The sequence below is a fragment of the Rhinoraja longicauda genome, chromosome 11 (assembly GCF_053455715.1).
Source record: "Rhinoraja longicauda isolate Sanriku21f chromosome 11, sRhiLon1.1, whole genome shotgun sequence".
Classification (NCBI taxonomy): Eukaryota; Metazoa; Chordata; class Chondrichthyes; order Rajiformes; family Arhynchobatidae; genus Rhinoraja; species Rhinoraja longicauda.
In genome coordinates, this window is record NC_135963.1 from 2237025 (window position 1) to 2263207 (window position 26183).

Genomic DNA, 26183 nt, shown 5'->3' on the forward strand with positions numbered 1-26183 from the left:
CCAAAGGACTCATAACCAAAGGAAAAAGTGAATTATTTTCTCTGGGTTATAAGAATTTAGGTGAGGGGAAGATTATGCACTTTGAAATAACTGCAACTGTAAGGTCTCTTCAAGTTGTAAATCTTCTTGTGCAAACATACAAGTACACATGGCTTTCATTAAAAGGAAGTTTGCTTGACGGATAAAATATTGAACAGCTGACCAGATCCATGCTTCTTTCATTTCTCTTGCTCACTAATACTTGCAGCATTGAATTGGCATTAAGTGCTCTGCACTACCCTCAGGGAGGGCACAGAGCATTCCACATTGCCTCAGTCTGCATCAAGGTCCAGGCATTCCTACTGTAGTTAAGGTAATTTGCAGCCCAAATACCAATGCCGCGCAGTTTGAGCTTCTTCAAGAAAGTTGACTTCAGTGAAATGCTCTCTGGATCGTCATACCAGACCTCGTGGTAGGTTTTGCCATCCTGTCGTAAAACCAGAGAGAGTTACATAGATTAGAAGACAAGGTTGGGCCAATGTACAGTCCCATGCACAATGCTGAGATTGCAATTAAAACTTTTCAAGACACATCTAACCTGCAAAGAAAGGACGAGTGGTTAGATTCAGCAAAGAAAGGCAAGTCGGGGTGGCACAGCTGGTAGAGTTGCTTCCTCAAAGGTTTGGATATTAGTCAAATGTAGGCAAATGGACGACTTGGGCCGAATGGCCTGCTTCGGTGCTATATGACATTAATCCATTTGGTACTGGAGATATTACCTTTTGCTCTCCCCATTCTTTCCCTGACTTCTGAACTACACAAAACCAACATGTTTTTTCTCAGTTTTCACATAGGATCTTTGGACTGAAACATTAACTTGTTTTTCCTTGGGCAGCACAGTGCGTAGCAGCAGAGATGCTGCCTTACAGCGCCAGAGACTGGGTTTTATCCTGACTACGCGTTCTGAGTTTGTACATTCTTCCAGTGACCTGAGTGGGTTTTCTCTGTGATCACCAGTTTCCTCCCTCATTCCAAAGATATACAGGTTTGTAGGTTAATTGGCTTGGTATAATTGTAAATTTGTCCATAGTGCGTGTAGGATAGTGAGTGTCCAGGTAACATTGGACTGTGCAGAATTGATTGGTCAAAAGGCCTGTTTCCGCACTGTATCTCTAAACTAAACTACCTCAGATGCTGCCTGACCTGCTGAGAGTTTTCCAGCATTTTGTTTTTAGTTCAGTTTAGAGGTATCGCATGCAAGCTTGCCCGACAGCCCACTGAAGATAGAGACACAAAATGCTGGAGTAACTCAGTGGGACAGGCATCATTCCATTAAGGAATGGGTGACGTTTTGGGTCGAGACCCTTCTTCAGACTGAAGATGGGTTTTGACCCGAAATGGGTCTCACCCATTCCTACTATCCAGAGATGCTGCCTGTTAAGCATTGAAACCTTGTCTGTAGCACTGAGGCAGCAGTTCTACCAACTGTGCCACTGTAGTCTTTCATTAAAGGAAATAAGTTCAGGTGACACCAGAGAAATTAGAACGGATAGAATTAAAGGCACTAGATGAGAATTCATAAATATCTTACAAATAGATAGAAAAATTAATAACACAATTATCCAGGTGTCAGAATGTAGTTGAGGACTTGCCGGCAAAACATTATCCGGGCAACCAATGTTCAAATGCTTAACTGTTCAAAGCCTGGCAAGTGACAGGAGGATACAAGTGAGGGTGGTTTAATTGGCAGATGGATGTGAAATGTGAAGCTGGACAAAGGGATGTAGGTTGAAGGAGATTGGGGTAGAAATATATGTAAAATATATGCTGGCATAATTATAATGAAAAGTACAGAGGTTTGTTGACACAACAAACTGCAGATGCTGGTTTACAAAAAATAACACAGAGTGCTGGAGTAACTCAGTGCGGGTCAGGCACCATCTCTGGAGAACGTGGATAGGTGACGTTTCGTGCTGGGACCCTTTGTTCTGAAGTTACTCCAGCACTTTGTGTATTTTTTTCCCAAGTGGCACTTGTCTTACCAGATAGGCAAAATAAGGGTTACGCCAATGATCGTCCCAGAGTCTGCCTGTGATGGACTTTGACAGAAGCTGCATGACCTTTTCATAGGTCACGGCATTTGCAGATTGTATACTACAGACTGCTTTGGTGCCAGAATGTTGTCCCAATTCACAAAAGCCTGCCTGAAAAACACAAAAACAAAAACAATAATTTTACTCGTGAACTGGCTGCTCCAATGATCTGAAAGGCACAAAAGCCATGTCCGGTATTCTTCCATTTGTTTTTTTTACTTTCAATTAGGGACTATGATCCAATTGATTAATCAAAAGATACAGAGCCTTTGGCCCACCAAGTCCATGCTGACCATCAATCAACTGTTCACACCAGTACTATGCGTTCCACTTTCTCATCCACTCCCTACACACTCGGGGCAATTTACAGAGGCCGATTAACCTACAAACCCACACGTCTTTGAAATGTAGGTGGAAACCGGAGCACCCGAAGGAAACCCACTTGGCCATTAGGAGAATGTGCAAAGTCCACACCGGCAGCACCAGAGGTCAGGATCAATCCCGGGGCTCTAACACGGAAAGGCAGCGGCTCTAACCACTGTACTACTGGAATTGACAAGACAGTTCTGATGAGAGAGGCTTGCTGGGAAATGGCAATAAAGGGCGGGGAACCATCAAAAACAGGTGGGATTTGCATTCAGCACTTGAATGGAGTGATAGGGCGAGAATGAAGGACGCTGAAGAAAGTGGTAGACAATGACCTACCCACCATTGAAGGAATCTACAGGACGCTTGGATTGTTGGATTGGATTCAACCTTGGATGGTTTTCACTGGAACGCCAGAGGTTGGTGGCGCAGCGGTAGAGTTGCTGCCTTAAAGCGCTAGAGACCAGGGTTCAATCCAGTCCACGGGTGCTGTTTGTAAGGAGTTTGTATGTTCTTCCTGAGACCTGTGTGGGTTTTCTCTGGGTGCTCCAGTTTCCTCCCACGCTCCAAAGCCGTACAGGTTTGTAGGTTAATTGGCTTCGTTAAAATTGTAAATTATCCCTAGTGTCTGTTAGTGTGCGGGGATTAGTGGTCGGTGCGGACTTGGTGGGCTGAAGGACCTGTTACAGCACTTTATCTCTAAACTAAACTAAACCTCATTGAGATATATAAAATTATGGGAGGCACAGATAGGGTAGATGGAACGTTATTCCTAGGGTGGATATACCAAAGACGAGAGGGCATAAGACTTTAGACTTTAGAGACGCAGAATGGAAACAGGCCCTTTAGCGCACAGAGTCTGCGCTGACCAGAGATCACGCCGTACACAAGAGACAACTTACCATTTTACTGAAGGCAATGAACCTAAAACCCTTTACGTCATTGGAGCGTGGGAGCAAACCCGAGCACCCGGAGAAAATAGTGTGAGAACATACAAACTCCAAACAGACAGCACCCATAGTATCGAACACACTGTAAGGTAGCAGCTCTACCGCTACGCCACTGTGCTGCCCAAACTCTAAGGTGAGAGGAAGAATGAAATTTGTACTTGCAACAGCTTAACAGGTCTGTAAACACAGTACTCAATAGATATTATAATAAACAAACAAAATAAAATAAAATGTTCAATAGAAAAAAACTATATTAGGGCAAACAAAAGAAAAGCCTGAAGTCCCGAGTGCAACCAAGACAGTTTGTAGTTCGCAGTTTAATTGGTATCTATAGTGTTCAATAACCAGATGGTTGTTGGGAAGAAGCTATTCCTGAACTTGGAGATCATGGTTTTTCGACTCTTGTACCTTCTTCCTGATGACAGGAGTGAAATGAGAGGCTGGCTAGGGAGGTGGTGGTCTTTGATGATACTGGTTGTCTTTTAGAGGCAGGGCCCCCTCTCGATCCTTTCGATGGTGGAGAGGTCAGTACCCGTGATGGATCAGGCAGTGTTCACTACTTTTTGCAATCTCCTTCATTCCTGGGTATTCGAGTTGGTGAACTAGGCCTTGTACATCTGTGGAAGTTCAAGAGAGTATTCGCTGACTTACCGAATCTCCTCCATTTTCTAAGGAAGTAGAGGCATTGATGGGCTTTCTTTGCGATTGGATCAATGTGCTGGGTCCAGGACAGATCCTCAGTGATATGCACACACAGGAACTCGAAGTTGCTGACTCTCTTCGCCACTAAAACATCATGGATCCTCGACCTTTCTCTTCTAAAGTCAACAATCAGTTCCATGGACTTACTGACGTTGAGAGCAAGGATGCTGTTCTGGCACCATTCAATCAGATGATCAATTTCCCTCCTATACTCTGACTCATCATTATCCGTAATTCGTCCAACATCAGATGTGTTGTTGCAAGTTTAAACATGGAGCATCAAACAGTACAGCACATGAACCGGCCATTTGCCCCACAATGTCTGTGCTTAACATGGTGCAAGACCATTACTTACCTACCTGCACATAACCCATATCCCTCCATTCCCTGCATATCCATAACAGGAAAACACCAGCTGGTATATTATCACACAGAGCTGAAAATCCAGGACTAACTGGAATCTGGTCACCACTAATGTCCTCCCGGCGACGGTGCAGGAGAGAAACCTATAGACTGGGAGAGAGAAGATACAAAGTGCTGGAGCAGCTCAGCGGGTCAGGCAGCATCCTTGGAGAACATGGATATTGACATTTCGGAATGAGTCCCATCTTCAGACCATTCATCACCCATCCGTGTTCTCCAGCGATCCTGCTTGACTTGCTGAGTTACTCCAGCATTTTGTGTCTTCTTTTGTAAACCAGCATCTGCAGTTCGTTATTTCTACAAGCCATGTCAGAAGAGTTGAACAGGTACTTTGGTTCTGTCTTCACTATGGAAGACACAAACAAACTCCCAGATGTATTAGAGGACAGAGGATCTAAGGAGAGAGAGGAACTGAAAGAAATTTGCATTAGGCGAGAAATAGTATTGGGTAGACTGATGGGACTGAAGGCTGATAAATCCCCAGGGCCTGATGGTCTGCATCCCAGAGTACTCAAAGAGGTGGCTCTAGAAATCATGGATGCATTGGTGATCATTTTCCAATGTTCTATAGATTCAGGATCAGTTCCTGTGGATTAGAGGGTAACTAATGTTATCCCACTTTTCAAGAAAGGAGCGAGAGAGAAAACGGGTATTTATTTATTTATTTGTTTGTTTATTTATTTATTTTTCCGGTCAATACAATACAACAGATTGACCATACAATTGTGAAAGTTAAACAGTATGAAATCATTATATCAAAAATAAAACAATATAATCACACATGATATTCTCTGACCGAAAATAAAGGTGTAGGCAGAAGCCAAAGCTTATTGTGCCTACCCTTAATACCTAACAAAGCATTACCCTAACTAGCCAAAATAGCAGTGAAACAAAACAATAAAACAAATATATAATATTAAAACACATCATCATAAGTCAGAAGCGGATTTTTTTAAAAACATAAAGAAACACAAATATAATCAAGAAACAACATTACTGTCATGTCAGTCATTTCTCAGTGCTGATCACATATTTTGTATCTTTCAATTTTCTTGAATTTACACATATTACTACACTCTTTTAATTCATTGTTGCAACTATTCCATAAATTGACCCCTTTAACAGTCACACATCTATTTTTCACATTTGTCCTTACCCCCTTTTTGTCAAACGTATAATTTCCCCTGAATGGATACCTGCTCTCCCTCACTGAAAACAAACCTTGGATACAGTCAGGAAGTGTTCTTTCTTTTGCTCTAAACATTATTTGTAGAGTATTAAAGTCTACTAGGTCCATATATTTTAGGGCATATGATTCCATAAATAATTATTTTATTATTTAAATAAATTTTATTTGTCATATGTAGGTTGGCACAAGGTCAACGGTACAATGAAATGTATTTGACAAGACAACGGGTCACCTCAGGAGTAATAGACAATAGGCAATAGGTGCAGGAGGAGGCCATTCAGCCCTTCGAGCCAGCACCGCCGTTCAATGTGATCATGGCTGATCATTCTCAATCAGTACCCCCGTTCCTGCCTTCTCCCCATACCCCCTGACTCCGCTATCCTTAAGAGCTCTATCTAGGTCTCTCTTGAATGCATTCAGAGAATTGGCCTCCCCTGCCTACTGAGGCAGAGAATTCCACAGATTCACAACTCTCTGACTGAAAAGGTTTTTCCTCTGAAAAATATTCCAAGGGAAAATAAGATTTTAAAAATTGACATTAGTAAGGTAAAAAGACAATATTAAAAATAGGTAAAAAAACAATATTAAAAATAAACAACATATATGATTTGAAATGTGTTTATGAGTTCAGAAGCCTGATGGCCTGATGGTAGAAACTGTTCTTAAGTCTGGCGGTACGCGCAGCCATACCGACCTCTCTGACCTCTTCACAGGAATAAAAACTGCCACCTGCTCTCTGCACCCCATCCCCTCCAGCTTTGTCAAGGCCTGCCTTCCTGCTCTCTCTCCACTTATCACTGCAACAATAAACTCCTCCCTGTCCACTGGCATCGTACCGCCATCCCTCAAAATCGCTGCTGTCACCCCCATTCTGAAAAAACCTGGTCTAAACCCTGACACCCCAAACAACTTCAGACCAATCTCCAACCTGCCCTTTCTGTCCAAAGTTTTGGAACGTGCTGTAGCTTCCCAACTCAAATACCAGCTCTCTACCAATAACCTGTATGAAACTTTCCAATCCGGATTCCGCTCAAACCACTGTACTGAAACTGCGCTCCTCAAAATCACAAATGACATTCTCCTCTCCTCCGACGCTGGCAACCTCAACATCCTCATCCTACTTGACCTCAGCGCCGCCTTTGACACCATAAATCACTCCATTCTCCTCACCCGACTTGAAACCTCCCTTAACATCACCGGCACAGCCCTATCCTGGTTCAAATCTTACCTCTCTGACAGACACCAGTTCATCTCCATTAACAACTGTAAATCCCCCACCGCTCCCCTCCCCCAGGGTGTCCCCCAAGGCTCAGTCCTTGGCCCCCTCCTCTTCATCCTCTACCTGTTCCCCCTTGGTCAATTAATCCGCCGTCATGGTCTCAACTTCCACTGCTTCGCCGATGATATCCAGCTCCTCATCTCCACCAAGTCAATCTCCCCCACCACACACTCTACACTGACAAACTGCATCACTGAAATAAAATCTTGGCTTCAATCAAACTTCCTCAAACTCAATTGCAACAAATCTGAAATCATCATCATTGGTCCAAAAACGCTCACCAAATCCACCCAAAACTTCATCCTCAACATTGATGGTCTCCCAGTATCCACCTCACCTCACATCCGGAATCTTGGAATCATCCTTGATCAAACCCTCTCCTTCGACAAACACATCAAACACATCACAAAGACAGCCTTCTTCCACCTCAAAAACATTGCCGGTCTCCGTCCATCCCTCTCCTCCACAGCTGCAGAAACCCTCATCCACGCCTTCATCACCTCCCGTCTGGACTACTGCAACAGCCTCCTCTATGGCGCACCCTCAAAAATCATCAATAAACTTCAATACATTCAAAACTCCGCTGCCCGTCTACTCACACACACCTCGATCCGTGACCATATCACCCCCGTCCTTTATAAACTCCACTGGCTCCCCATCCCCCAGAGAATCCAGTACAAAATCCTCCTCATGACCTACAAAGCCCTCCATAACCTGGCCCCATCCTACCTGACCGACCTCCTCCACAGGCACACTCCCACCTGCACCCTCCGCTCTGCCGCTGCCAATCTCCTATCCCCCCACATCCGGACCAAACTCAGATCCTGGGGGGACAGGGCTTTCTCCATCGCTGCTCCCACCCTATGGAACTCACTACCCCAAACCGTTAGAAACTCCTCCACACTCACCACATTCAAAACATCACTGAAGTCTCACCTGTTCAGTACTGCCTTCAACCACTGAAGGTCACCTCACCTTCTGTCTCCTTTCTCTGTTCATTTATTTATTTACTTATTTATCTATTTATTCATTTCCCTATGTTCTCAAAATCTCTGTAAAGCGTCTTTGAGTATATGAAAAGCGCTATATAATTAAAATGCATTATTATTATTATTATGATATTCCTGGGTGGCTGTGGTCCTTGATGATGCTGTGGGCCTTCCGCAGACACCGCCGGTAATAAATGTCCTGAATGGCCGGGAGACAGTTGCCAGTGATGTTCTGTGGCGTCTTCCTTCACCACTCTCTTTAGTGATTTGTGGCTGTGGGTAGAACAGTTCCCGTACCAGACTGTAATGCAGCCCGTCAGCAGGCTCACGATGGTGCATCTGTAGAAGTTTGTGAGGATGCTGGCGTTCATGCCAAGCTTCCTCAGTCTTCTCAGGAAAAAGAGCCGCCGGTGGGCCTTCTTTGTTATTGTGTCCGTGTGCAGTGTCCAGTGATGTGCACCCCGAGGAACTTAAAGCTGCTGACCCTTTCAACCTCAGCATCACCGATGTGGATGGGGAGGTGTCCACTCCCCCGTTGTCTCCTGTAGTCCACGATCATCTCTTTAGTTTTGCTGACATTGAGAGAGAGGTTATTTTCCTGGCACCAGCTGTTTAGTGCCTTTACCTCCTCTCTGTAGGCCGTCTCATTGTTGATGAGGCCCAAGATGGTTGTGTCGTCAGCAACCTTTATGATGCTGTTTGAGCTGCGCTTAGCAGTACAGTCATGCATGAACAGGGAGTACAGGAGAGGACTGAGCACACAGCCCTGTGGTGTGCCTGTGTTGAGGATCAGTGAGGAAGAGGTGTGGCTGCCAATTCTCACCACCTGGGGCCTGCCCATCAGGAAATCGAATATCCATCCGCAGATGTAGGTCTTCAGTCCAAGATCAAGGAGCTTGGGGACGTGTTTTGAGGGAATAATAGTGCTGAATGCCGAGCTGTAGTCAATAAAGAGCATTCTCACATATGTATTTCCTTTGTCCAGGTATTTATTCACAAAATGCTGGAGTAACTCAGCAGGACAGGCAGCATCTCAGGAGAGAAGGAATGGGTGACGTTTCGGGTCGAGACCCTTCTTCAGTCTGAACACTTCTTTGAGATCTATAAGTACTTCCACAGTATATTCTTTATTATCAAATGCAGTTGAAATATTCTCTACTAGTTCCATTAGCGCTAGTGAGGGAGATCGCTTAGCTTGAAATCCATACTGGTGATCGCTTAGTATGTTATGTTTATCAATAAAGTTTTCAAGTCTTTGTACAATTAATTTTTCTACTATTTTTGAGAACTGGGGAAGCAGAGATATCGGCCTGTAATTTGAAAATAAATGTCTGTCTCCATTCTTTTAAATAGGAACGACTTTCGCTATTTTCATTTTGTTTGGAAATGTGCCTGTAAGGAAGCATTGATTCCATATATGTGTCAACAGTTTTACTATACATTCAATAATATATTTGACTAGTGTCATATCAATGGAATTGTAGTCAGTAGACTTCTTCCTTCTGTATTTATTAACAATATCAATGACTTCACTGAGAAACATGGAGTGAACATTTTTATCAGAGCTCTCATATTCTAGACCTTCCTTGCTACTCGGTTTAGTAATCTCATTTGCTAAGGTAGGCCCAACATTTACAAAGTTGTCATTAAATTCATCAGCAACCTCTTTTATGTTATGTATAGTTAATATTGTGATTTTTAGCTAGGGTAATCTGCTTTCCCAATACCTGTTTTAATTATGCTGTTGATCACTTTCCATGTTCCCTGAATATTACTTCTATTTTTTTCCAACAATTTGCTATAGTACTCCTTCTTGTTACATCTCATAATGCTTATCAATTCATTTTTATATCTCTTATATTTATTTTCATTTTCTTTTGTTCTGCATTTTAGGAATTTCCTGTAGAGTACATTATAAACCAGTTAGGCTGATAAATCCCCAGGGCCTGATGGTCTGCATCCCAGGGTACTCAAGGAGGTGGCTCTAGAAATCGTGGATGCATTGGTGATCATTTTCCAATGTTCTATAGATTCAGGATCAGTTCCTGTGGATTGGAGGGTAGCCAATGTTATCCCAATTTTCATGAAAGGAGCAGGAGAGAAAACGGGGAATTATAAACCAGTTATCCTGACATCGGTGGTGGGGATGAAGCTGGAGTCAATTATTAAAGTTATAATGGCGCATTTGGATAGCAGTAAAAGTATTGGTCCAAGTCAGCATGGATTTATGAAGGGAAAATCCTACTTGACTAATCTTCTGGAATTTTTTGAGGATGTGACAAGTAAAGTGGATGAAGTAGAACTAGTGGATGTAGTGTATCTGGACTTTCAGAAAGCCTTTAATAAGGTGCCACACAGGAGATTAGTGGGCAATATTAGAGCACATGGTATTGGGGATATGGTATAGATATGGATAGAGAATTGGTTGGCAGACAGGAAACAAAAAGTAGGAATAAACGGGTTCCTGTCAGAATGGCAGGCAGTGGCGAGTAGAGTGCCACAAGGCTCGGTCTACAGTTGTACCGGGCCCTGGTGAGACCGCACCTGGAGTACTGTGTGCAGTTTTGGTCTCCAAATTTGAGGAAGGATATTCTTGCTATTGAGGGCGTGCAGCGTAGGTTCACTAGGTTAATTCCCGGAATGGCGGGACTGTCGTATGTTGAAAGGCTGGAGCAATTAGGCTTGTATACACTGGAATTTAGAAGGATGAGGGGGGATCTTATTGAAACATATAAGATAATTAGGGGATTGGACACATTAGAGGCAGGAAACATGTTCCCAATGTTGGGGGAGTCCAGAACAAGGGGCCACAGTTTAAGAATAAGGGGTAGGCCATTTAGAATGGAGATGAGGAAGAACTTTTTCAGTGAGAGAGTGGTGAAGGTGTGGAATTCTCTGCCTCAGAAGGCAGTGGAGGCCAGTTCGTTGGATGCTTTCAAGAGAGAGCTGGATAGAGCTCTTAAGGATAGCGGAGTGAGGGGGTATGTGGAGAAGGCAGGAACGGGGTACTGATTGAGAGTGATCAGCCATGATCGCATTGAATGGCGGTGCCGGCTCGAAGGGCTGAATGGCCTACTCCTGCACCTATTGTCTATTGTCTATTGTCCATTGGTGCTGGGGCCGCAACTATTTACAATATATATTAATGATTTAGGTGTTGGAATTAAAAGTAACACAAGCAAATTTTACAGACGACACAAAGCTGGGTGGCAGTGTGAACTGCAAAGAGAATGTTAAGAGGTTGCAGGGTGACTTGGACAGGTTGAGTGAGTGGGCAGATGCTTGGCAAATGCAGTATAATGTGGATAAATGTGAGGTTATCCACTTTGGCAGCAAGAACAAGGAGGCAGATTATAATCTCAATGGTGTCAGATTAGGAAAAAGGGAAGTGCAACGAGACCTGGGTGTCCTTGTACACCAGTAACTGAAAGTAAACATGCAGGTACAGCAGGCAGTGGAGAAAGCTAATAGCATGTTAGCCTTCATAACAAGAGGATTTGAGTAGGAGTAAAGAGGTCCTTCCACAGTTGTATGTGGCCCTGGTAAGACCATATCTGGAGTATTGTGTGCATTTTTGGTCTCCTAATTTGAGGAAGGACATCCTTGCTATTGAGGCAGTGCAGTGCAGGTTCACGAGGTTAATCCCCGGAATGGCGGGACTGTTATTTGTGGAAAGATTGGAACGACTGGGCTTGTTTTCACTGTAGTTTTGAAGGATGAGAGGGGTTCTTATAGAAACAGCTCTAGGGGCTAGTGGAATCAAGGGATATGGGGAGAAGGCAGGCACGGGATGCTGATTGTGGATGATCAGCCATGATCACAATGAATAGCTGTGCTGGCTCAAAGGACCAAATGGCCTCCTCCTGCACCTATATTCTATGTTTCTATGTTTCTGTCCTCTATTTTTCAGCTTTCTCCCACCAACTCCATCAGTCTGAAGAAGGCTCTCAACTCTAAACGTTGTCATGGAGTCATTCAGCACATAAATTGTGTCTTCAGCCCATCATGTCCATGCCGACCATCTATACATCCTATTAACCGGCACTGGGTCTGTAGTCTTCTCTGCCTTAAAAAAGGCACAGAGTGCTGGAGTATGTCAGCGGGTCAGGCAGCATCTCTGGAGAAATTCCATAGGTGATGTTTCTGGTTGGGATCCTCTTCAGACTACCAGCATTTGCAGTAAAGCAGCATCTGCAGTTCCTTGTTTCTACCATTGGACCAGCCATTCTGGCAGGCAGGTTTGCTGGTGCTACAAGTGTGGCTTTAAACTAAGAATTGGGGGGGGGAGGGGTTGACAAATTGGGAATATGAAGATGGAATTAAAGGGGAAGCGAATACAGGAGAAATTGCAAAGGACTCTCAAATGAATGGGAAGGGAAGTTCTAGAAGGGATAAGAGAGTAAGGTCAGGGCCAATTGTGACCGGTGTGAGAGGGGAGGTGAATACCGAAGTTAAAGTGTTGTATTTAAATGCGTGAAGTATGAAAAATAAAGTGGATGAGCTTGAGGCTCAGTTAGACATTGGCAAGTATGATGTTGTGGTAAACACAGACATGGCTACAAGTGAACCAGGGCTGGGAACTGAATATTCAGGGGTACACAACGTATAGACAAGGTGGGCAGAGGGGGTGGGGTCGCTCTGTTGGTGAGGAATGATATTCACTCCCTTGCAAGGGGTGACATAGAATCAGGAGATGTAGAATCAGTATGGAGAGAAATGAGGAATTGTAAGGGTAAAAAGACCCTTATCGGAGTCATCTACAGGCCCCCAAACAGTAGCCTCGACATAGGGTGCAAGTTGAATCAGGAGCTAAAATTGGCATGTCGCAAATGTAATGCTACGGTGGTTATGGGAGATTTCAACATGCAGGTAGACTGGGAAAATCAGGTTGGTAATGGACCCCAGGAAAGAGAGTTTGTAGAGTGCCTCCGAGATAAATTCTTAGAACAGCTTGTACTGGAGCCAACCGGGGAGAAGGCAATTCTGGATTGAGTGTTGTGTAATGAACCTGATCTGATAAGGGGACTCAAGGTAAAAGAGCCATTAGGATGCAGTGAGCACAATATGATAAGTTTTACTCTACAAATTGAGAGGGAGAAGGGAAAATCGGAAGTGTCAGGATTATAGTATAGCAAAGGGGATTACAGAGGCATGAGGCAGGAGCTGGCCAAAATTGACTGGAAGGAGGCCCTAGCAGGGCAGACGGTGGAACAGCAATGGCAGGTATTCCTGGGAATAATGCAGAAGTTGCAGGATCAATTTATCCCAAAGAGGAGGAAAGATTCTAAGGGGAGTAAGAGGCACCCATGGCTGACAAGGGAAGTCAAGGACAGCATAAAAATAAAAGAGAAGAAGTATAACATAGCAAAGAAGAGTGGGAAGCCAGAGGATTGGGACTCTTTTGGGTGCTGCACTGTAAGGAGTTTGTACGTTCTCCCCGTGACCTGCGTGGGTTTTCTCCGAGATCTTCGGTTTCCTCCGACACTCCAAAGACGTACAGGTATGTAGGTTAATTGGCTGGGTAAATGTAAAAATTGTCCCTAGTGGGTGTAGGATAGTGTTAATGTACGGGGATCGCTGGGCGGCACGGACTTGGTGGGCCGAAAAAGGCCTGTTTCCGGCTGTATATATATGATATGATATGATAAAGAGCAACAGAAGATAACTAAAAAGGCAATACGGGGAGAAAAGATGAGGTACGAGGGTAAACTAACTAATAATATAAAGGAGGATAGTAAAACCTTTTTTAGATATGTGAAGAGGAAAAAAATAGTCAAGGCAAATGTGGGTCCCTTGAAGACAGAAGCGGGGGAATTTATTATGAGGAACAAGGAAATGGCAGACGAGTTGAACCGGTACTTTGGATCTGTCTTCACTAAGGAAGATACAAACAATCTCCCAGATGTTCTAGTGGCCAGAGATCCTAAGGTGACGGAGGAACTGGAGGAAAACCACATTATGCAGGAAGTTTTGGGTAGACTGATGGGACTGAAGGCTGATAAATCCCCAGGGCCTGATGGTCTGCATCCCAGAGTACTTAAGGAGGTGGCTCTAGAAATTGTGGACACATTGGTGATAATTTTCCAATGTTCGATAGATTCAGGGTCAGTTCCTGTGGATTGGAGGGTAGCTAATGTTATCGCACTTTTTAAGAAAGGAGGGAGAGAGAAAACGGGAAATTATAGGCCAGTTAGTCTGACATCAGTGGTGGGGAAGATGCTGGAGTCACTTATAAAAGACGAAATTGCGGAGCATTTGGATAGCAGTAACAGGATCGTTCCGAATCAGCATGGATTTACGAAGGAGAAATCATGTTTGACTAATCTACTGGAATTTTTGAGGACATAACTAGGAAAATGGACAGGGGAGAGCCGGTGGATGTGGTGTACCTCGACTTTCAGAAAGCCTTCGACAAGGTCCCACATAGGAGATTGGTGGGCAAAATTAGAGCGCATGGTATTGGTGGTAGTGTACTGACATAGATAGAAAATTGGTTGACAGACAGAAAGCAAAGAGTGGGGATAAATGGGTCCCTTTCAGAATGGCAGGCAGTGAGTAGTGGGGTACCGCAAGGCTCTGTGCTGGGACTGTAGCTATTTATAATATAAATCAATGACTTGGACGAAAGGATTAAAAGTACCATTAGCAAATTTGCAGATAATACAAAGCTGGGTGGCAGTGTGAACTGTGAGGAAGATGCTATGAGGGTGTGCAGCGTAGGTTCACTAAGTTAATTCCCGGAATAGCGGGACTGTCAGATGTTCAAAGACTGGAGCGACCAGGCTTGCATACACTGGAATTTAGAAGGATGAGAGGACATAACGTATAAGATTATTAAGGGGTTGGACACGTTAGAGGCAGGAAACATGTTCCCAATGTTGGGGGAGTCCAGAACAAGGGGCCACAGTTTAAGAATAAGGGGTAGGCCATTTAGAACTGAGATGAGGAAAAACTTTTTCAGTCAGAGAGTTGTGAATCTGTGGAATTCTCTGCCTCAGAAGGCAGTGGAGGCCAATTCTCTGAATGCATTCAAGAGAGAGCTAGATAGAGCTCTTAAGGATAGCGGAGTCAGGGGGTATGGGGAGAAAGCAGGAACGGGGTACTGATTGAGAATGATCAGCCATGATCACATTGAATGGCGGTGCTGGTTCCAAGGGCCGAATGGCCTACACCTGCACCTATTGTCTATTGTCTATTTGGATCAATTCTGACAAATTTGGCAGGAGGATTGCCCCGGGTAACACTAGCTTACCAGACCTAATAGTGCAAAAACCAAAGTCGATAGTGCAACTGAATCAAGGTCCTTAGTGGATCATAGTTGCTGAGGTAGGGTTGTGGCTATTTCTTATATGGCTTAATGCTGGATTGCAATAATTGATTAAACTTGGAACAAATTTTGAAGTAGTCCATCCACAGGACAAAACCAATATTGAGTTGTTCACTTCTCCCTTCAGGAAGAAGGTCCAGGAGTCCGAAAACTGCAACATCCAGGTTCACGAACAGCAAAGATTGACACACAATGCTGGAGTCACTCAGCAGGACAGACAGCATCTTTGGAGAGAAGGTATGGGTGACGTTTCTTCCCAACAATCATCAGGCTGTTGAAAACTACGAACTGCAACTAAACTCTTAACTACGAACTGCCTGGGTTGCCCTCGGGACTTTGAGCTTTCTTTTGATTTTGCACTAAATTAGGTTTATTTATTTACTTTACTTTTTTTCCCTTTGTTTATTATATTATCTATTGAGTACTGAAAACTACAAAGTTGTTGTGCTGCCACTGCGAGTAAGAATTTCATTGTTACATTTTCAGGACATATGACAATAAAACACTCTTGACTTAAAATTCAGCGGTGTTCTTATGGACCAATCAACATGCCAAGGGAATGAGCGATCAGTGAACTGATTACGTTACTATCTCCTGAGATAGTTCTCCAGAAGAGAGTTACCAGGACTTTGCAAGGCCACAATAAAAATGAGAAAGAATGTCTATTTGATAGGACTAACTTACCTCACGAAAGTGGTTGCAAGTGAAGTCATAGCCTGACCATGAAATTCCCATCACGATCTTTCTTGGGTCAATGCCCTTTTGTATAAAGGAAAAGAGACCTGAAAGAGCAAAAACAATTATTTGGATTTCAATTAGTCTCTTATACGGGTGCCAGCATATTACCTGTTTTCTACAGGTCTTGAACTTCTACAGGCGTGTAGTAAAGAGCATATTAAATGTTTGCATCACAGCCTGGTCTGGGAGAAAGCAGGAACTGATTCTGGATGATCAGCCATAATCATATTGAATGGCGGTGCTGGCTCAAAGAGCCGAATGCTCCTATTTTCTATGTTTCTATGTTTCTAACATGAAAGCCCAGGAACGAAGGAGATTGCAAAAAGTGAATACCGCCTGCTCCATCATAGGTACTGACCTCCCACCATCACAGTGATCTACAAGAGTCTCTGCCCCAAACAGACAGTCAGCAACGTCAGAGACCCACCCTGGTCACACCCTCATTTCACTCCTACCATCGAGAAGAAGGTTTGGGAGCCTGAAGTCGTTAATGTCCAGGTTCAGGAGCAGCTTCTTACAAACAACCATCAAGTTATTAAATGCTACAACCTCCCACTAAGCTCCAAACTACACGGGGGCATTGTTTTGTCTTTGCATTATTAGTGTTTTTTATATACCAAACCTTTTTGTTGATTACGGTGTTGACAGGGTACAATGTTTAGTATGACAGGAGGATAGTACGATGGAGCAATGGTAGAGTTGCTGCCTCACAGGGCCAGGGGCCCGTGTTCGATCCTGTCTAGGCCCTCTGTAAATTGTCCCTCGTATGGAGGTTAGAACTAGAGTAAGGAAATCGCTGGTCAGCGTGGACACGGTGGGCCGATGGGCCTGTTTCCACACTGTAGCTTTAAAACTAAAAAAAAAAATAAAACTAACATCTGTTGTGCTGCTGCAAGTTAAAATGTCATTGTTCCGTTTCAGAATATGTGACAACACAACACAATTGACTCTCTCTTTTGATGCATTGAAAGTGATGCATTGAAAGATCTTGTTGAACTTACCATCCAAGACATAGTGGTAGGAAGAAGATGGCTTTGCAATACATCCATCCAAGTATGCCGGAATATCAAAGGATGTCACAAATATAATGTCACTTTGGTCTAAGATTTCTGGAAGGATATTGCAATGTGTTGTAAAGCAGCTTAAACGCCAAGGGTAAATAATTGCGACCTAAGAGTAAAATGTAACAAGAAGTTAATATAATTTCTTACCACATATGCAGTGCCCTCCATAATGTTTGGGACAAAGACACAGCATTTATTTATTTGCCTCGGTATTCCACAATTTCAGATTTGTAATAGAAAAAAAATCACATGTGGTTAAAGTGCACATTGTCAGATTTTATTAAAGGCCATTTTTATACATTTTGGTTTCACCATATATAAATTACAGCAGTGTTTCTACATAGTCCCATTTCAGGGCACTATAATGTTTGGGACACATGGCTTCACAGGTGTTTGTAATTGCTCAAGTGTGTTTAATTGCCTCCTCAATGCAGGTATAAGAGCTCTCAGCACCAAGTCTTTCCTCCAGTCTTTCCATCACCCTTGGAAACTCTTATTGCTGTTTATCAACATGAGGACTAAAGTTGTGCCAATGAAAGACTTTTTGGTTTGTTGGTTAATTAGCTTGGTATAATGTGAATTGTCCCTAGTGTGTGTAGGATAGTGTTAATGTGCGGGGATCGCTGTCAGCACGAAATCGGTGTGCCGAAGGGCCTGTTTTTGCGCTGTATCTCTAAAAACAAAAAACCCCACAAAGTGATGGGGTATCTCAGTGAGTCAGGCAGCATGAAGGAGGATCTGAAGGAGGGTCCCTTTTTTAAATAGCATGCAAAACAAAGTTTCCCATTGTACTGTGTATGTGACAATAATAAACCTAAACAGCCTGCGCAAACCCAGTTTATGTGCTTGTTCAACATTTACACCATCCAGGTTTGGACTACAAATAGCAAGCCAACGGTCCCTTTGCTGCTCCCACGTCTCTGATCCAGTGACAAGGGAGGAGGGTTAAGTCGCCCTGTCAAGTGGGAGCTGAGATGTGATAACCCAGCACTGAGCAGGGTCACCACAGGCTTCACCACAGCTCAGCAAATCCATCACTCCATTCAGGGCAACAGTCCTGGAGTGTGCACATTTTAACAGCAAGTAATTTCCCTCTACCAACACCCCTAAAAATGCGGTGAGCAGTTTCTTTAACTGTTCTGATTGATTGAACGATACACCATGGAAACAGGCCCTTCGGCACACCAAGCATGCCAACCATCATTCACCCGTTCACACTAGGTCCGTCTTAACGCATGGCCGTCTTAATGGCAGGGCCGTCTTAACGCATGGGCCTGATGTGGCGGCGCCTAACGGCAGCGGCTGACTAGCAGTCTGTCCGTCTTTTTTTTGTTGAGTGTCGGTGTTGGGATGATTGGGATGATTTTTATATATTTTTTTTGGTTGTGTATGTGTGGGAGGGGGTGGTGGTGTGTGGGGGGTGGGGGTGGGTGTGGGTGGGTGGGTGGGTGTGGGGAACTTTTCTCTTCCTCACGGCGCGGGGTGCGGCTCGGCTGCGGGGCCTAACATCCCCCGGTGCAGCTCGGCCGCTGGACTTTACATCCCGGTGCGGCTGGCCGCTGGACTTACTTCGCCCGGTGCAGCTCGGCTGCGGGGCTTAACACCGCCCGGTGCAACTCGGCTGCGGGGCTTAACACCGTCCGGTGCAACTCGGCTGCGGGACTTAACACCGTCCGGTGCAACTCGGCTGCGGGGCTTAACACCGTCCGGTGCAACTCGGCTGCGGGATTTAACACCGTCCGGTGCAACTCGGCTGCGGGATTTAACACCGTCCGGTGCGGCTCGGCTGCGGGACTTTTCACCGCTGGTGCGGCTCGGCTGCGGGACTTAGCTGCGCAAGGCTTGGTCGCGGGCCTTTCATCGCCCGGTTCGGCCGCGAGACGTTTCAGCGCCCGGTGCGGGGACTGTGCGGGTCGGTCGGGGACGAGCTGTCTGTCCGTGGGCGTGGGGAAGAGAGGGGAAGTTTTGTTGCCTCCATCACAGTGAGGGGGTGTTTGGAGTCACTGTGATGGACGTTTGTGTTGGGGTTATGTGTCTTGTGTTCTTTTTTTTTTCTATGACTGCTATGTAGTTTCGTTCGGTACTTCGGTACCGAACGACAAATAAAGCTCTGTTATACTGTTATACTGTTATGGGCACTTGCCCGGGGACCCACGAGCATAGCGGCCCCATACTGATCTGTGTATGTTAAGTGACTTGCAATAAATAAATACTACTTTAAAAATGTAGGTTCAATAAGTGCTTTTTTCGCAACATTTTCGGTCACTAAGTGCTTCTCACAGCGATCTGTAAGTGCTTTTCGCAACGATGTAGCACCCTAAGTCCATCGCTAAGTACTTTTTGGTAAGTGCTTTTCGCCGGCACGACAGGGGGGGGCTGGTAGGGAAAGGGGGGTGGGGGAGAGTAACGGTAGGGGCCCCAGTACACTGCTTTGCCCGGGGGCTCATAATGCTGTAAAAACGGCCCTGGTCCCTACACACTAGGAGCAATTTTACAGAGGCCAATTAACCTACAAACCCGCAAGTCTTTGGGATGTGGGAGGTAACAGGAGCACCTCGAGGAAACCCACGCGATCACAGGGAGAACGTGGAAACTCCACACAGACTCCACCCGAGGTGAGGATCGAACTTGGGTCTCTGGCGCTGTGAGGCAGCAGCTCTACCAACTTTGCCACTGTGCCACCACTTTGCTTGGTTAATGCTTCATTAAATCTCAACCTAAGTCACTGATATCAACATTGGGATATTTCTGAAGGCTTTGGGATGGCACAGCACATTTATAAATATTTGGATTGCCAAAGAATAGAATGCTACTGACGTAAAGTGGGCGAAAGGGATTCGTGCAGATACGCACAACGGTACCAAGGACATTGTAGGCTGAAGGGCTTGGTTCTGTGCCTCTGCCTGTATACATCTATATTGTCAGCTGGCCTAACCTCACTGATAGGCTTTAATGGAGTAAATAAAGGGAGATAGAATATAATGTGCTGGAGTAACCAAGTGGGTCTGGAGGACATTGATAGGTGATTTTTTGGGTCGAGACACTACTTCTGCTTGAAAAAGCCTCCAGACCCAAAATGTTGCCATTCCATGTTCTTCAGAGATGCTGCCTGACCCACTGAGTTACTCCAGCACTGTGTGTGCCACACAAAACGCCAGCATCCACAATTCCTTGTGTCTTTAAATGAGGGGAGATTGGTGTCGGTCTCAAGAGGGTGTTACCAGAAGCCATGATCAGCCATGATCACAATGAATGGCGGTGCTGGCTCGAAGGTCCAAATGGCCTCCTCCTGCACCTCTTTTCGATGTTTCTATGTTTCTTAGCCACAGCTCTAAACTCAACCGTGAAAAACAATGTTGCAGAGAGACGCATCCATTAACTGCAACTAAAATCTATGATTGCTATTGATATTCACACAATTGTTGAAGCATGTTTCTTTACCAGAGATCCAGGTATTTCTTCATGGAAACCCTTTACGATTTCTTGCATCAAGACATTTATTCTACTGTACGTTTGCCCATCTGTTGTAATAGATTTGTCCAAACTCAAAATTATACCATCCATAAATAATCTTTTTGATATCTCGATCCACGTTCTCACGGTTCTTTTTTCAACGTCTGCATTTTTTATGATTCCTGACAAAGGGTGAAGAAACAATATCAATTAACCAGCAGGGTACAAAGTGCTGGAATAACAGGCAGCATCTCTGGAGAACATGGACAGGTGACGTTTAAGGTCAAAACCCGTCTCCTTCAGGTTTCTCAAGTTGAAACATCAGTTATCCATGTTCTCCAAAGATGCTGCCTGACCTGCTGAGTTACGATGCGATAGAACTTGATTTATTCCAGGAGGGAAGTTCATTTGCCACCAGTCATTAAAAATACAAAATACATGAAATATAAAAATAAAGTGACGAGTGGTCAGGTATTGGGGATGTGCAAAGATTAAGGAGGTGGGTGGGGAGGGGGGGGTGGTAGTCTCAGCCTACCTCATGACAGAAGGGGGAGGAGTTGTAAAGTTTGATAGCCACAGGGAAGAAGGATCTCCTGTGGCATTCTCTCCTGCATCTTGGTGGAACCAGTCTGTTGCTGAAGGTGCTCCTCAGGTTGACCAGTGTTTCATGGAGGGGATGAGTTGTATTGTCCAGGATGCTCTGCAGTTTGAGGAGCATCCTCCCCTCCAAGACCACCTCCCAAGAATCCAACTCCACCCCCAGCACTTTGTGACTTTGTGACAGGTGTACGGTAAAGAGCATATTGACTAGTTGCATTACAGCCTGGTTTGGCAACTCGAATGCCAGTACGAATGGGATTATAATACTCCTGCTATCGGGAAGAAGGAACAGGAGACTGAAAAATGTTGGATCAGGGTTCAGGAATAACCTCGTCCCCACAACCATCAGGCCAACACTACAAATTCCAATTACACTCCAAACTATGAACTGCCTGCATTGGCTAGTGACTTTGGGCTTTGTTTTTCTTTTTGTACTATGTTGTTTTTTAAGTTTATTTAAGATTTTTATTTTGTGTTGTTTATAACATTATCTATTGAGTACTGTGTTAACAATCCTGATGTGCTGTTGCTGCAAGTGGAGGGAAATGTATAGATAGATGATGTTTTGGGTCAGGGCCTTTCTTCAGACTGATGGGAGTATTGGAGGATAAAGCTGGTTGAAAGAGATGAGGGAAAGGTTGGGGCAAGAGCTGATAAGTGATAGGTGGATACAGGTAAGGAGGGGTCGATTGGCAGATGAGCCAGGTGGGTGAGGGAAGGGTGGAGATTATAATGAAGGCTGGAGGTGATGGAGGTGATCACACTGAAGAAGGATCCCAACCCGAATTATGCTGGAACAACTCAGCAGGTCAGGTAGCATCTGTTGAGGGAATGTACAGGTGATGCTTCAGATTTGCACCATTGTTCGGACTGTAGAAGGGTCCCAAAGCAGGATCGAAGGAAGGGTCCCGACCCAAAACATCATCTGCACATTCCTTCCACTGAAGCTGCCACGCCGCCCAGCGATCGTCCAATTGTGTTATTCTACATTATCCATCTTTCTCAACTACTACACACTGAGGGAAATATACTTACAAACCCACATGTCTTTAGCGTGTGGGAGCAAATCAGAGCACCTACCACCAGAGGGGTTATGATGGTGTAGTTGTACCTAAGATCTGGCTGAAGGAAGGGAAAGGATTAGGTACACAGTCAAAAAGAAGACAAAAATGGAATTCATATGGATAAAGACAGAAGCTAACAGAAAATCAGTCACACGAATGGATGTCATCTTCAGACAACCTGATTGTGGAAGGGAAGAAATGTGCAAACAAATTAGAAAAATTAACACAAAATATAAGATCACAATGCTAGAACTCAGCAGGTCAGGCAATATCTGTGGAAGGAACGGACGGACCATGTTTTGAGTCACGGCCCTTCTGGCATCTGAATGAGGATCCTGACCCAAAATGTCGTCTGTCCGTTCCTTCCATAGTTTCCATAGTTTAGTTTATTGTCACGTGTACTGAGACGAGCTTTTATGCAAAAAGCTTTTTTGTTGTGTGCTCTCCAGTCAGCAGAGAGACCATACATGATTACAATCAAGCTGTCCACAGTGTACAGATATAGGATAAAGGGAATAACGTTTAGTGCAAGATAAAGTCCAGTAAAATCTGATTAACGATAGTCTGAGCTGAGTTCCGCCAGCACTTGGTGTTTTATCCAATGAATCTACTTTTCTGGCTGCCAACTCAAACCGTAACAGCAACTTCAATTAAGTCTTTCAATGGTGATCACAAAATGTGCTCATCCCTTTGTTGCAAAGTTACTTACCGTAATGGAGGACTCGAACATTGTGTGCGTGGGCATGACACAGAAGCTCAGGAACATATGCAGCAACATTAACAACAGTTGTAATCTTCGACCAATCATAATACCTCCATACATTTCCGCTTGCATGAAATGCAAAGACCTGGAACACAGATAAAGCTGTGAATACAATTTAAAGTATCCTTTCCCAAATATCATCAATCCCTCGGGTTCTGGGATAATCAGGTGCCCGTGAATTACTTTAGTCTGAATTAAATCTGTAATCAGTGTTCATGTTCTCCATGGACACTGCCTGACCCATTGAGTTTCTCCAACACTTCCTATTATTCACAAGATTCCAGGTGCTGGAATCCTGAACAAAACACAAAATGCTGGAGGACTGAAGAACAGCACCTCATATTCTGCTTGGTGTAACTCACAACCCAATGGTATAAAACTCTCAAATTTTAGGTACCCTCCTACTAAAATCCCCCACAACCCACCCTCCTACTAAAATCCCCCACAACCCCCATTTTTCTTCCATCTCACCTCCAACTCTTCCCTTGCGCCCCAAGTAAACCCACATATATCTATCCTCCCCCCTCACCTCCTGCTACTTTCCTCCCGCTAACTTTCCAATTTGCAACTCTTCAACCCTGTCTCATACCTGCTTTTCTCTCTGGCGTTTATTCCAACCATCTGTCATAGAAATAGAGAAACATAGAAAATAGGTGCAGGAGGAGGCCATTCGGCCCTTCAAGCCAGCACCGCCATTCATTGTGATCACAGCTGATCATCCACAATCAATAACCCGTGCCTGCCTTCTCCCCATATCCCTTGATTCCACTACACCTAGAGCTCTATCTAACTCTCTCTTAAATCCATCCAGTAATTTGGCCTCCACTGCCCTCTGTGGCAGAGAATTCCACAAATTCACAACTCTCTGGGTGAAAAAGTTCCTTCTCACCTGAGTTTTAAATGGCCTCGCCTTTATTCTAAGGTTGTGGTCCCTGGTTCAGGATTCACTCAACATTGGGAACATTTTTCCTGCATATATCTTGTCCAGTCCTTTTATAATTGTATATGTTTCTATAAGATCCCCTTCATCCTTCTAAACTCCAGTGAATACAAGCCTAGTCTTTTCAATCTTTCCTCATATGACAGTCCCGCCATCCCAGGGATCAATCTCATGAACCTACGCTGCGCAGCCTCAATTACAAGGATGTGCTTCCTCAAATTAGGAGACCAAAACTGTACACAATACTCCAGATGTGGTCTCAAAAGGGCCCTATACAACTGCAGAAGAATTTGTCTACCAAATCCCCCCTTGTCTGGATTGATCTAATACCTGCCAGGCTTTGTCCTGCCTCTTCTCGCTTCCTTCCTCCCTCACCCCCCCCCCCATCCCCATAATCAGTCTGTAAGATCCCCACCCGAATCATCTCCTATTCATGTCCACAAGAGATGCTGCCTGACCAGCTGAGTTCTCCAGCACTTTGTGTCCTTTTATGTATTAACCAGCATCTGCAGTTCCTTGTTTCTATGGTTATATGTCCCAGCTCTTTTCTAAGTCCTGCTACAACTTAATTCAATGACCTGCGTCACACACCTCAACCCCGATGTCTTTTTGGGGTCCCAGGGATCGACACAGGTCTGGGTCCTCACATAGACAGTCTTGTCCAAAGCCACAGCCCAAGCAGAGTGCGACCACAGCCAGGACCAGTGTGGGAGCCAAACCCCAGCACATCCTCTCAGTCTCCGCTCAGCCAGAGATGGAAATCCAAAAAACAGCCACATCGTTTATTTATATATGGTAATGTCACTGACGATGACGACAATCTCTGTGTAAGTGGGAACAATAAATGACTGACGCAAGCTTTGTGCTGTCTGTTGTAACTTTGTATGAAATGTTCACCTCTCTCCTCTCTCAGCCTTGAGCAACTTGACTCCTCAACCCTCTGTCATCACTCCCTCTGCAATTTAGCCACAATTCATCCGTGGGAATGAAGAGACATAAAGTGCTGGAGTAACCTAACGGGTCAGCCAGATTTAACAAGGGAACTCAAGGTAAAGGAACTGCTAGGAGGTAGTGACCATATATGATCAGTTTTAATCTGCAATGTGAGAGAAGATTAAATCGGAAGTGTCAGTGGTGCAGTTGAACAAAGGGGATTATGAAGGCATGACAGAGGAGCTGGCCAAGGTCGACTGGAAAAAGATCCTGGCAGGAATGACAGTGGAACAGCAATGGCAGGAATTTTTGGGTATAATCCAGAAGATGCAGGATCATTTCATTCCAAAGAGGAAGATTCTAAGGGGAGTAAGAGGCAACCGTGGCTGACAAGGGAAGTTAGAGATGGAATAGAAATAAAAGATAAGATGTATAACATAGCAAAGAATAGCGGGAAGCCAGAGGATTGGGAAACTTTCAAAGGACAACAGAAGGTAACAAAACGGGCAATACGGGCTGAAAAGATGAAGTGCAAGGGAAAGCTGGCCAAAAATATAAAGAAGGATAGTAATATCTTTTTTAGGTATGTTAAGAGAAAAAGATTAGTAAAGGCAAATGTGGGTCCCTTGAAGGCAGAAACAAGTGAAATTATTATGGGGAACAAGGAAATGGCAGAAGAGTTGAACAGGTACTTTGGTTCTGTCTTCACAAAGGAAGACACATACAATCTCCCAGATGTACTAGAGGACAGAGGATTTAGGGAGACAGAGGAACCGAAAGAAATTTGCATTAGGCGAGAAATAATATTGGGTAGACTGATGGTACTGAAGGCTGATAAATCCCTAGGGCCTGATGGTCTGCATCCCAGGGTACTCAAGGAGGTGGCTTGAGAAATTGTGGATGCATTGGTGATCATTTTCCAATATTCTATAGATTCACGATCAGTTCCTGTGGATTAGAGGGTAGTTAATGTTATCCCACTCTTCAAGAAAGGAGCGAGAGAGAAAATGGGGAATTATAGACCAGTTAGCCTGACATTGGTGGTGGAGAAGATGCTGGAGTCAATTACTAAAGAGGTAATAACGACGCATTTGGATAGCAGTAAAAGGATAAGTCCAAGTCAGCATGGATTTATAAAAGGGAAATCCTTCCAATGTTCTCTCGAGTTTGAATCAGTTCCTGTGGACTAAAGGGGATCCAATGTAATCCCACTTTTTAAGAAAGGAGGGAGAGAGAAAATGGGGAATTATAGACCAGTTAGCCTCACATCGGTAGTGGGGATGATGCTTGAGTCAATTGTTAAAGATGATATAACAGCACATTTTGAAAGT

The 26183-nt window shown here is 44.4% G+C and overlaps 1 protein-coding gene across 1 annotated transcript; it reads right to left on the bottom strand.

Moving 5' to 3' along the window:
• Nucleotides 1–280: 280 nt before the first annotated feature.
• LOC144598011 (di-N-acetylchitobiase-like) lies at nucleotides 281–20663 on the bottom strand. Its single transcript, XM_078407881.1, has 5 exons — nucleotides 20541–20663; nucleotides 17037–17205; nucleotides 15982–16079; nucleotides 2022–2183; nucleotides 281–466 (listed from the first exon to the last, which is right to left on the bottom strand). The coding sequence occupies exons 1-5, from the start codon at nucleotides 20661–20663 to the stop codon at nucleotides 281–283; spliced, it is 738 nt and encodes a 245-aa protein (XP_078264007.1).
• Between the last annotated feature and the right edge of the window lie 5520 nt (nucleotides 20664–26183).

Coding starts and splice junctions, on each gene's coding strand:
- LOC144598011 (XM_078407881.1), bottom strand. CDS start 20,663: ATGGATGGTATAATTTTGAGTTTGGACAAATCTATTACAACAGATGGG. Junction 2,184..15,981: donor CTTGCAACCACTTTCGTGAG/GTAAGTTAGTCC, acceptor TGTGTTTTTCAG/GCAGGCTTTTGTGAATTGGG. Junction 467..2,021: donor ACCCTTATTTTGCCTATCTG/GTAAGACAAGTG, acceptor GTTTTACGACAG/GATGGCAAAACCTACCACGA.